The sequence below is a fragment of the Pyxicephalus adspersus genome, chromosome 2 (genome assembly GCF_032062135.1).
Source record: "Pyxicephalus adspersus chromosome 2, UCB_Pads_2.0, whole genome shotgun sequence".
In the NCBI taxonomy this organism is placed as follows: Eukaryota; Metazoa; Chordata; class Amphibia; order Anura; family Pyxicephalidae; genus Pyxicephalus; species Pyxicephalus adspersus.
Genome location: NC_092859.1, coordinates 148,106,093 through 148,119,727, shown reverse-complemented (window position 1 = coordinate 148,119,727; position 13,635 = coordinate 148,106,093). Strand labels below are relative to the sequence as shown.

At 38.1% G+C, this 13,635-nt stretch overlaps 2 protein-coding genes across 3 annotated transcripts in view; both read right to left on the bottom strand.

The window, feature by feature from the left end:
• The window catches only part of LOC140324665 (cell surface hyaluronidase CEMIP2-like), an 89,812-nt gene that overhangs the window by 2,596 nt on the left and 73,581 nt on the right, over positions 1-13,635 (bottom strand). The window contains exons 20-22 of the mRNA XM_072402729.1: positions 5,986-6,168; positions 1,806-2,028; positions 868-969 (exon numbers count right to left, since the gene is read on the bottom strand). Of these exons, the coding sequence (XP_072258830.1) occupies positions 868-969; positions 1,806-2,028; positions 5,986-6,168 (508 nt within the window). The remainder of the gene's footprint in view (positions 1-867; positions 970-1,805; positions 2,029-5,985; positions 6,169-13,635) is intronic.
• The window catches only part of CEMIP (cell migration inducing hyaluronidase 1), a 126,981-nt gene that overhangs the window by 71,073 nt on the left and 42,273 nt on the right, over positions 1-13,635 (bottom strand). The window lies entirely within an intron of this gene.

Genomic DNA, 13,635 nt, shown 5'->3' with positions numbered 1-13,635 from the left:
ACGAAAACATATATTGTGAAATTCCTAAAAAATTATTCCTGGTTTGTGTGTCTGTGTTTTCCAATAAATTACCACTTTTCATCAAAAGATCTGTGTGGCAAAGCTCTAAAAAATACTTATGGATAATAGCTTTACTTTATATTGTATGTCATGTGAAGTTCATTGAGTAAAGACGTTTTCTAAAGGGAACCTGTCATGATGGCTATTATCTGGCAAGGCTGAGGCTCCTGTTTAGTATTGGAGGCCACCATTAGCAAAATTAAAGGTAATGAAAACCTGTGTAACATCCTGTCCACTATTGGTGAAAGATTTGGGAAGTGGTCAATGGTAGTCTCCAACTCTGTATAGGAGCCTTGTCTGTTGGAGGTTACACCAGGCTTTAAAGTTAGGAAGATATGAGATATGTGTATTGGATTGTGTTTAGTACACGTGATTATTCAGACACGTTATTCAGTCCTGCTAAGTGTTTTTATTATTATTACACAGTATTTTTATATCTCTGACATATTACACAGCGCTGTACAAAGTCAGTAGTCATGTCACTAGCTGTCTCCCAAAGAGCTCACAATCTAATGTAACTACCATGGTCATATGTCATTATTACAGTCTAAGGTCAAGTTTTGAGGGGAAGCCAATTAACCTAATGTGGGAGAAAAGAGTATTACCTGGAGCAAACCCACACAAACGCAGGGAGAACCTTCAAACTCCATACAGACAATGCTCTGGCTGAGATTCAAACCTAGGACCTAGCGCTGCAAAGTCCAGAGTGCTAACCACTGAGCCACCATGCTGCCCTTTATACTTTATATATGTTACAATAACACAAACCAGCAGTTTTATGTAGAATTGTACAACATTCACGATTACCTTGATGAAAGCAGACTTGGTCTTTGTGAGCACATCTTCTTTGCGGAGAGACTGAATCTGAATCTTAATATAATTAATGGATGGAGTGCTTGTTATTGCAACCTGTCCAGAAATAAAAACAGAGTTAGGTAAATATCAAATGTATAAAGGATGAAAGTGCAAATCATGAACAAGCTTATGTATTAAGACAAAGAAGGTAAAAGCACAGAGAAAATCTGTTGTTCAACTTTTTCTGATCTGCATATAGAACCTAAAGACTGTTACTGCACTTTGTAAATCTTCATTGTCATTTGCATTGTTAATAATATTAGTAGCAGTAATAATAATAATAAAAAAGATTTATATAGCGCCAACATAGAATGTACAATAAATAGGGGTTGCAAATGACAGACAGATACAGACAGTGACAGGAGGAGAGGACCATAGTGATCCTCAAGGGCCACTGGACAACCACAGATGTCTCTGTATGTGGTGCTGCTCCATATATAATTTTAGTTCTAAAGAGCAAAATAGACTTTGCATGTCCCTTTTGTCAATTGGCTTTACCTCCTGGCAACTTTTTGTTTTTTCAGTTTAGGCCCACATTAAGTTTTTGAAATTTATTAAAGGTCATATTTAAAGCTTTAAGCCTTCAGCATGCCTCAAATTCTTTTTCAAGCTTATAATAGAATCCAAGGGATCCCAAAAACTTGCATTTTTAATATCTAAAATAACCAATAAAATCTAACACCTAAACTTTAAAATTTTGCATGGAGAGCAATGCAATATTGCTCCTATGAGTGTCATGGGTAGAATTTGGGTAAAAGACGTGAAAAAAATACCAAATAATTCTTTCCAACATGTGGTTTTAATTCAAACCATAGACAGCTGATGTTTATATTCTACTACGTCTCTTTTCTTACAAACAGAAATTTGTTGCATTTGTTCAGTTTTTGTACCTGTGGAGCTCCACATTGGCTACACGGCAGTGGAAGTCTCTGTGAAACTGATAGCTTGGCATGTTGCACATCGCTGGCTCCCCCGGGAAATGGTTTCGGTATGCACTCGCTGTGATCATCTGGGTGGAAGTGAGCCGTGATCTTTATCCGTTCACAGCCATGCTCGGAACAATAGCTGTGCCCATTCCTGGATTCATAAGCTTGCAGATGAAGGAAGAGGTAACTGACGAAAGAGAGACAACTGGGAATTACTAAACCAAACTTCCAGAAATGAAAATAGATACAGAATCCCTTTAAAAATAGATATTCAGGATATTAGAAATATATATTCAGCCTAATATCTTTTGTAGACATTCTAGTTAAGCGGAATAAATCACCATTATTTAGGCTTTCATTCAGAAGCCTTTAATTATACTGTATTTGGAAGTACAATAATTGAAATGTAAAAGTTGTGTTTTTTCTTAGATAGAACTTAGTTAATTGGTTTGCTATCAGAGGTAGCATGATGAAGATGTATGCTGCAACAGGAAAAACACACAAAGGGCCTGATTTAATAAAGCTCTCCAATACTGGAGAAGATAGACTATCATAGGAAAACCTGGGTGATCCAAAAATCTAGATTAGATTTACTAAAAATCATTTGCTTTTATTTTATAAAAGGTTTTCAGTTCTGGAGCTGATCCTGGGTGCTGGATAATTGTCTATCTTCTCCAGTCATGGAGAGCTTTAATAAATCAAGACCAATGCTTTAACTTTCAGCAAAGATTTCTTAATGTCTGAAAGCACCTGCATGCCATCAGCCTCGGGAAGTTGATATTAATAGGAAAATACTTGAGAAAATAAAGCTGCACAAGAAAGTTGAGGGCCAATATAATCAGCACGTCATGCTAAAACAATAAACTAACATTGTAAATCAGATGGAAGAATTAAATAAAACTCAGGTTTGGTATTATAATGGTTCAGTAATGACTCATAACTGAATGTCTTTTTTAAGTTAGAGACCAAAAAATTTAATTTTAATTACTTGCTTTAGCACTATGATTACAAACAATTTCCCTTTTTTTATTAAAATACTTGTTTTTACATATTGTTGTATGCTAGTGATCATCTTTAGCCTCCTTACAGCTATAAGCATTGCAATTATGATGGAGGGATTCCTAATGGTGATAACGGTGCACCATGCCTGCATAATGTGTGTTGAATTAGTCACTTCATCTGATGGCCCTGAGACAACCTGACAATGCAGAAGAACATTTGCAAGACCCGAAAGAGACAGAACAGAGACCTTCATTGACCATTTTAATAAAACCTGCAAGTGTAACAATAATAAAAATGAATAAAAGGAGATTTTTGTGCCTGGGTTTACATATTATTTAAACCTCATTTATACCTTTGGACTTTTTGAGCTATGGTTTTTTAAAATGATTCAGTAATGAGGTGTCCCAGGAGGAAGCTGATCACCACACTTCATACAATACACACCTAATTAAGAATGTGGTACCAAACCATTGAATGCAAACTTTACATTGGTGCTGAAGTGTCTACATTTAGAGCATAAGCAATCTGCTTTGCCATATGGCAGAAAGCCTGGAAATCCATATAGATCTGAACAAGCATCTCATTCTATGAACTTTTGCTGTTTCTAGCCATTTTGCTACCCACTAACCACAAATGACACAAATGTTGGCTTTTACAAAGTGTTTGTGGTCTGTTACAATAATATAACCAACTCATTTGTTCATTTATAAGGTCTCTCAACTGATGAAATTTGGTTTATTACAATTTGCACATTGCTGATCTTTGTAAATGTTAATAAGTCAAATCCTTCTCTTTAGGCTTGTGAAGACTAGATCCCTATAAAAACCACACAGAAAGACAATATACAGTTGTGATGTGGTTTCTAGCACAGTTTAGTGCAATGAAGGCAATTTCTATAGGTTTTCTTCAAACTGATCTCAAGGGAGAACATCCTAACATTGGATTAAAAGACTTTTATATGATACATAGTTAAATTTATAATACGCATATTCAAATATATAATTTATAATATACATATTCAAAGTGAGACTGAAATCAGTGATTGGTGAATTCAAATTTTAAGACTTTACAAGCAATTTATTATCTGATATAAACCTTATGACCCTGAGATTCATCAGCTAAATGTGCCCCTAGATATGGGATGCTCATCTTCTCATCTGATCGGTATTAGTGGTCTGCCCAATGTATAACTACCGGTATATATTGCTTGGACCAAAAAGTCAGACAATCTAATATTTTGTTGGACTGCCTTTAGCTCTGATTAGGACACGCATTCACCATGGGTTCATTTCAATAAGTTTATGCAATGCCACAACATTTCCATCCAGAGATGCATTCATTTTTCACCAAGATCTTGTATTGATGACGGGAGTGTCGAACCGCTATGTAAAGTCTTTAAAGGATTTCAATGGAGTTAAGGTCTGGACTCTGCGGTGGCTAATCCCTGTGTGAAAATGATGTCTCTTTCTCCCTGAACCACTCTTTCACAAACTGAGCCCAATGAATCCTGACATTGACATCTTCAAGTATGCCCAGCCATCAGGGAAGAATAAAATCCATTGATAGAAACATCTGGTCATTCAGTATAATCAGGAATCAGCTGACCTCATTTTTTGGGTACATAAGGTTGCCGAACCTAGATCTGACCAACTGAAGCAACCCCAGATACCATACCACTGCCCCCTACAAGTTCCCCAAGACCATAACATTGCCCCCAAAGGCACCCAGATCATAACACTGTAACCCAAAAGCACCCCAGATAGTAACACTGCACCCAAAGGCACCCAGATCATTAAACTGCCCCCACAGGTACCCCAGATTTTAGCACAGGCCCCACAGGCATCCAGGTCAAAACACTGCCCTCACAGGTACCCCAGATCTTAACACTGCCCACACAGGTACCCCAGATCATTAAAATGCCCCAAAGACACCCTGAATCATAACACTAACCTGACAGGCACCGCAGATCATAACATTGCCCTTACAGGCACCTCAGATCATAACACTGCAACCCACAGGCACCCCAGATAATTAAACTGCCCCCACAGACACCCCAGATCATTAAATTGCCCCCGCAGACACTGCAGATCAAAAAACTGCCCCCACAGACACCCCAGATCATAGCACTGCCCCCACAGGCACCCCAGTTCATAACACTGTAACCCAAAGGTACCCCAGATAGTAACACTGCACCCAAAGGCACCCAGATTATTAAACTGCCCCCACAGGTTCCCCTAGATCATAGCACAGCCCCCACAGGCATCCAGGTCATAACACTGCCCTCACAAGCACCCCAGATTAATAAACTGCCCCCACAGACACCCCAGATCATTAAATTGCCCCCACAGACACCCCAGATCATAGCACTGCCCCCACAGGCACCCCAGATCATTAAACTACCCCACAGGCTTGGGGACTTTTTGGCCAGGCAGCATAGGTGACTCGCTAATGCAATAATGATGGATTATATGAGTGTCTAGTATGGAATGAGTATCTTGTATAGCATAACGGCTGATTACTGCAAATTCAATCTGCAGGTCAGAACAAAGTGAATCAAAATCTTGTTTTCAGGGGGCCTTTATTGTATTCCTATTGTATTCCTATTAGGAATACAAATTACGTTTGTAAAGCTTAAATTATTCTCAAAGGGTAATTTTTTACTAAATGAGATTCTAAAAACCTTCTGTCACACATTAATTAATATTAACAAATATATAAAGCCCACATAGGTAATATCCATGCCAGATACACACACACATCTCTTTGTGGTGTGAAACACGATCATTATCATTCAAGCATGCCCACATTCTCCTGCCCATTGTACTGACAGAGTGGTGCAGGTGCGACATTTGAACTGCATTGTGACCTTAATGTTTGGGAGTATCTGGGGCTTCATCAGACCTGCAGGAGCTAATTCTGTGGATGACATGTTCCAGCAAAGTATAGCATGTGAATAGACCTAGAAGTATTAAAGGAAGGTTTACACTGCTGTTTCAGCTTAGCGTCCACTAAGGAGAAGTGCAGATTAGTATGTGAATAGTAATATAAACAATCATTAGAAGTGTGTCATTGTGATATGCACCTGTAATAATAAACCATGGGCCAAATAATAACCATTCACAGGACCAGACACATCACTTACCCGGAATCCTTACTAAAGTGATACAGTCTAGTGCCCGACTTGTTCAGAGCCAGATGGATGGAGGGGGTCATGGAATAATGACGGACGCTGTGCACTCTTCCAGAATTGCGCTCGTAGATGTCTGCTGTCACTTGAAATACTGAGCTTCTGGGGTAACATAAAGCAATCTGTAGCCAGTCTCCTCTGATAAAAGAAAGAGTGAAATCTTTATGTTCTACAATAGTATGCCTCACACATTCATTTATCTAAATACAGAATATAACTGTCTATAAATGTCTTTTACAAGTCAGGGTCACAGACTGATGATTACCCAATGAACAGTCAATAATGTATATTAAATAAGTGAATTCACAACCAATATACAACACTAAAATCAGTTATTTCAAAATGAGAAAAAAAAGAAATATAATAATAATTTTTAATGATTGACCAATGCATTTGTTTGTGATCCACAGATGGGTGTTAAGCCATTTTTAGATGTTAGTATTTAGTTGTAATAGCTGGTGCACTCTTGGAATGTAATATAAAGGAGCAAAGTTGAAAAAGTAGGAAACTTTTATTTGGCGACCAATGTTTCCATAGGGCACAGCTCAACTTTGTCAAGGAGTGCATGGCTTAGAATGCCCTGAATGGTATCAGACTCTGTTGGCAATCTATGGGTGCATACTACCCAAACAGGTGGCTTGGCTTAGCCAGCACTGTTGTCTTTGCAACACTGGGGTCCACATCTGAATCTTCTCTAGAACACTATGTGCATGAACTTTGTATGGTCTCCCTGTTTGGGATTCCTCCAGCATCGCAATAGCATATCAATAAGGTTTTTGATTTTTGACTGTGTAATGACACATTACCATTTTATGGCCATTACATTGTGAGCTTTGCACGTCCCTGCTTATCACAAACTTAAAATATCCACCAAGGTCCTTTTGCACTTTATTAGCACCGTGGTGGGGACTCGATAAGAATGTGTAGAAAGCACAGCTCTGAGAAGTGAAACAGGAAATTCAATTCTTTCCATTGACCCATTGTCAAGCAAAGTAAAATTTGCCCACTGGACCAAACACAAAAATAAAAATTGTTAGAATATCTGGCAGGACATTCCCTTTAGTGGCCATATTTGTCCTTTTAAAAATAGGAAACACATGCAAAATATTACTTATACAAATCTATGCTTGGGTGGAGAGAGAAATTGCTGCAACAAGCTTGGGCAGTGCCAGGTGAGAAGTTAGGAAGGCTGGCAATGTTTCATGACAGATAACAATAAATATTCTAGGCTGATAATCTGAATTTGATCTTTATTAAACAAACTAGCCTAGACCGCAGTATTAGAGGCAGCATAACATCTGCTTCATATCCAGGAGAAGATTTCAGCATTACAGAACAACAAACCAAAGAAAGGAGAGATTGTGATATGGTAAAACAGATCTTCAGTCGCCTTTCAGCTTTGCACAGTTGTACCGGCTATTCTCCTGGACTGATATCACTTACTCTAATTTCACGGGTCCCTGTGAGCTGAAACCAATGAACCAGGACAGTAAGGCTTGGAAGAAGAGGCTAGATGGAGCTGGATATCCTCCTACTAGTCCAGAAGTGGAATCAGTACAACCATGCAAGACCAAAAGGAAGACTGGAGTGCAGCTTTAAGTAACAGTTTTAGGCCAGTTGGCATTAGGACAATTGTCAAAATGAGTTAGTGGCTCAGTAACCTATTTCATAACAAGTCTCGCTGGTTTCTCAATGCTGTGTACATTGTCTAAATGTTTTAATATTTATGCACAACATTTCAACAAGGGTATACATAAAGCAGCTTTACATCCTGTAACAAATTCCCAGTGCAGATTAAACAGCGAGATTTTGTGCAAAAATGTTTTATCTGCAATGCATCAAAATCATGATGAACATATATCCAGGTGACGGCTAAGTGGACACGAGTGCTCCAAATTCAGGACATTTCCCATCCAGAACTGCCTGGGGCTACATTACTGCAGTAGTGAGAGCTGAAGAGCAATCCAGGATAACAATCAGCTTTATACACAGCCAAGAAAATTCAAAAATCTGGAAGAGATTCCATTGCTGAAAAGTAGCCAGACCTTGAATGTTCGACACTCTCTAGCTGATTTTTAATTATTTTTATACATTGCTGTGAAGCGGGGATTTATTAGAATGGTAAATAGTAAAGGTTTGTGTGTTCAACACTGTCCCGAGGGAGCTACGTATTACACAAACTCCTTTAGATGAATTATATGTATTTTTCTCCTGTCCTTCCATATTAAGTAGTGGGCAACTCCTGGAATGCTCACCTTTCCTTTACCTAGATCATCACATTAAAATATTTTTTATTATATTAACATTTTTCTGAGGCAGCTTATTATTCATTGATATAAGAGATTAATTTAGGTTACTGTAACTGCAGGGGAACACTGTGTGTTGATTATTATTTAACTCAGAAAGGCTGAGGTCAATCACGCCAAAATACTCTAAACAATCCATGAAAAACTTTTTTATTTATTAGGGTATTAAAGGGTATTAGGGTAAAATTATTTTTCTTATCACTTTTTGGAAATCATTTTTAAACCTTAGACAACATTAGACATTAACTGATTGAAAAGAGGACTTCCAGATAAACGTGACCAACCTCATCCAAACTTAGAGTAACATTACTGCAATGTTCTTATATTGGAGACTGAGGCTGGACATGGAGACCTCCGAGCATTCTAGAATGATTCTTATATAATCATTTATGGACTAAGCATGCATGTCCATTTGATTATTCATTTCAAGTAAGATCTTCAAAACTAGTTATATCTTGTAAACTAGTTATTAGAATCCCTAGAATCCCATTTATATATATTAGAAAAGCAGTTCTCAACCAGGGTTCAGTTAAACCATAGGGTTCCCCCAGAGTTTGCTAGGGGTTCCTTTAGCTTTGCCTAATTGACCTTCCATGTGATGGTGACTTCATACTTTTGTGAACAGTGCCACTTAGCCTAAATATACCGTGACATTATAATAATCTAGAGCAGCAAATCTCAACAAGGGTTTGGTTGAACCCTATTGTTCCTCCAGATGTTGCCAAGGGTTCGATAAGCTTTGGCCAATTGATGGCAATCTGAGTTTATGTAGCTAGTGCAACTTGGCAGAGTCAGTAGCATGACACCATAACTATTTTTAGCTATCTCTAGGGGCATTCTTCACTTCCACTGACCATCATATAAGGTGTATTTTCTACATTGACCTCCTATGGTTTTAGCACGGGTTTCCCAAAGCCTGGAAACTATATCAAGGGTTCCTCAGATGAAAAACATTTTAGCCATGGTTCCCCAAGACCTAAAAATTATTTCAAGAATTTCGCAAGTGTAAAAAAGCTGATTTAGGGTAAACAATGAGCATACCTGCAAAGGCTTTGCATACTTCCTACCTCCCCTACACCCCAATTACCATCACATTTCAGGCTGTTCTTACTGTTTGGGCTCTAACTTATCATAGAAGCTTGGCCACTTCTTCTGTTCTCCTTCATATTCCTATTGGGCTACTATCATAGTGATGGACCAACAGAAATGTATGAGGGGTGGTAAGTTGCATTAAAGTAAAAGGTAACTAAAGTTGCATTTAAATAATAAGTGATAATGCTAAGCTCCTTATGATCCATTATTGCCCACGGTATGATTATAACCCAGCAGAACAGACTGCAAAACATTCTGACCAATACAAGATGAAGGGATAACATTCTGCCTAATGTCAGCAAATATCTAAATACTCATTTTAGAAGCCTGGAGCGTGAAAGGGGCACAGATGCTTCCAATCAGCCTTACATGGCATTAAGACAACTGACACAACAATTTATTAGAATTTAGCTTTTCTTAAAAAAGAACGTGGAACAAACAAGATCCATCTTGCATTCTATTATACTACTAATAAAAACAAGGCCGTATTAAATTTTTCCCTAAAGAATGACACCATTTTCCTTCACGCCTCTACACAAGAGAAACAAATGACTCATCACTTCAACCCACAAACTCCGTTCCATGATTTGGGTCAGAGACGCAGATATACACTGACATTTTATATCAGCAAAAAAAGCATGCAGTGATATTGTTTGAACATGAAAACCTTGCTGTTATTACAGTATTATTATAACGTGCTGACATGATGAAGAAGTTGTGTGACTGAAGAATACATTATGTCAATGTACCTAATAATGATAAAGTATCTCAATTTTCCACTAACAAAGTCCAAACACATACTGGCAGGATAGACAATGCAAACAAAGCTATACATGATAGCATATAACAGACGTCTGGGTAAAAGTAAAGCATCTGTGGCTCTGAAATACCAATATTAACTCTATTACCCAATATGAGATTATAATGTGGCATTTAGACTGGGTGGTATCCTACTTTCATCAGACAAAATTGAAATTTACAACAACTACACATATTGAATGGGCAAACAAATTGGAAACTTAAATAAAAGTCTCCAACCATTCATATTGGCCCTCAGTATCTTCTATAAATTAATGGAAGACTTCCATACACTCAATGGGCCTGATTTAATAAAGCTCTCCAAGGCTGGAGAGGATACACTTGCATCAGTGAAGTTGGGTGATTCAACAAACCTGAAATGGATGTAGTTCAGGATTCAAAACATTTGCTAACAAATAGCAAATAACTTTGAAGAAATCCATTCCAGGTTTGCTGGATCACCCAAGTGTATCCTCTTCAGCCTTGGAAAGCTTTAATAAATCAGGGCTAATGCATGTTGTTCAGTTGTGGTCAATTAATATCATGAGAGTAAAAGAGCAATGCATTCTTTAAATTAGACATCAACAGCCTATTTATCAAGAATGATACGTCATGCAGCGGTTTAGTGATCTAAGGGTGTTTTCCAATTAAGCCATGGAAAGAGCAATAGGAGCATAGGTAAGAAGGGCGACAGAATTTTTTACCTTGTATTGGCAGTATACTATGTCACATTATTGACTGACTTGGTAGAGTATCCATGAGCAGTATGCATACCCCAAACCATGCACTTAAAAATGTTCAAGATTAAAAGGTGAACAGTAATGGCATTTAGGAGGCTTTGAAGGTTGTCCTAAAAAACTATCCACAATAAGACTGACCCACCTTGCTCCAATGTCATGGCAGCATCCAAAAGCCCCTAATATGCCATAAATGTACTGTTTTGTAATGTAATGTATTGGCATTCACAAAATGGACTAGCTCACCATTTATCCCAACTATAGGCCTGGTCACAATTTTGCAAATTAATGCACCCAGACGTGTCAAACTGTTGAATTAACATGCCATAGGTAGAACATATTATAAACTGGTACAACATAGGTCCTATGCATCCTTCATTTGTAGAGGAAGTCGTTTTTTCTCCCTCTCCATATGATGATCCCTATGGGCTTTTTATTACAAACCATCTGCATTTCTATTTCTCCAACCACTATGCAGCAGCCACTGCCATGCTTGATCACAATGGTTTTGATGGTTGATCAATAAATGGTCGACAATTGCCCCCAATCATTCCCAATACAAGAGGCCAGGCAACGAAGTAAAACGGCTATTTTTGTTTAACAAAACTATCTGGAAGACATTCAAAACAATCAAGATAATTTTGCTGGGAAGGATTTTATTTGTATTGCAGCCTGCCAAGTATTGAGGTTTTCTGAACACAAACATCATTACACATATTAACAAAGCTCTTGTAGACAGAAGGTAAATCCCTTTGGCAAGCAGTGCCAGGAGGAATGATGGATTTCTGTGCCCTGAATGCCCAGCCAGCTTCAGGTCCATCCTCACCTAAGCGGGCAATGCATTCATGTTGCAGTTTTATATACGCAGAGCCCTGGGTCTCCATGCTCACACTTCTCTCCATGCATCTGTTATTGAGCTGCTGCTAAAGAGCTACCATACGCTTCTGTCTGAAATGAGTTTGTTTTGTGAAATGTATTGGCAGCCATAACACACACTTATGGGTTGTGCTAGTGCAGGGAGTTCTGGCACTTATCAGAATTGACAGAGAACAAAGAATCATCGCCTGGAATAAAGTCAGACACGCAGCCGCATTGACAGCCTTGACTGAAAGCCACAGAATGCAACTAATTATTTGTGAAGGCAAACAGGGACAGCTTATGTCTAAATTGCCTTTGTCACGTGTCATCTGGGACTATCGCAGACCGTCAGGGCCACACGTAGGCTTTCAGAGGATCCAACACGATAGACTTATGCTGTGCATGTGGCACCGCTAATTACTAACAGTTTAAATGACAATCCTCAGTAACTAATACCTATAATCACAGTGTAGACTTATTCAAAAAGATACTTCTAAAGGAATGCTAAACCTCATGTTTTTATCTAGCATCTTCTAAATTGGATTTCCATCATTTAGCTTTAAAATGTGAGATAGCAGATGGTGCTGTTGCATGCTAGCCATCTAAATGTGTCTTTTTATATCAAGAACGATACAATATTCAAACATTTATAGACACGCACCAATAGGAATGTTATCCTTCTGACTTTGTGAGTGGTATCATTATTTCTCCAATTTGGGATATACAGACAATGATAAGAGAGATACCGGGTAGAAGATGCACAATAAGGGGATCAGATCTGCTGTCAATCTCAGTAGAGATTGTGTTAATAATTGCATTGCTTTTATTTATCTATGACCTTTAAATTGTCCATACACATGATTCTGCAGGACGGCCATTAGAAATTTCCGGGCCCCATACTAGGTAAACCTACTTGCCCCTCTCCCCCATGCATGCTCCTTTGATTGGGGTCCAGTACAGAAGTACCCCTTGTTCCATCCTCAAGTTGCAAACTGATCCATATATGATCAGGCAAATATACTGGCCTCCTCGAGGAGGAGGTTGATCTGATATGATAGCATACCCATCCTTATAGCTATTGTGCTCTCTAATGTGTATCTGACTGCACCACATTCCTCCTCTTCTTTCCTCTTGGCATTGGAGAAAACCCAAATACCTGATGAGATAAGTAATGTAAAGGTGGCCATATGCTATAAAATATTTCTAATACATTGCATGTAATATTCAATAGAACATTATCAATCCATATTCAATTGGATATATCAATCAAACATTGATCAGGAAAACCTATTCTTTTTCCATGTGCTCAGGAGCCCCCTTATCAACCACCAGTCAACTGGAGCGCTTCCTCCTGTTAACTTCTGCTTGGTATTGCAAACAGCTAAAAACTTTGCAAGTACAATGATAAATGTGCTGCACACGTGACAATCCATGTAAATGATCCATGTTAGGAATATATTGGTCATATACACAGTCATGCAACCACCAACAAGAGTACGGAAGGCTTTAGAGTTTAGGGAAGAACTGTCTTATCTAGTGTAACCATCTTTTTAGGTTTCAGCCAAATCATTACTTGTATTCCAAAATAGTTATAATCGTAATATGTTACCTTATAGGTATGTATGAATTTGGGTCAACACAATTAATAATAGTTCAAACGTAATACCTGGATTTAGACTGCGTATATCATATTAACATGGCCTTAGGTAAACTGAAAAGCTGATAGTTCTAAGATCACATATATATACCCAACATATAATTTATATATAAATTGACAAATATATAATCCCAGAATATAAAGGATGTCTAACATG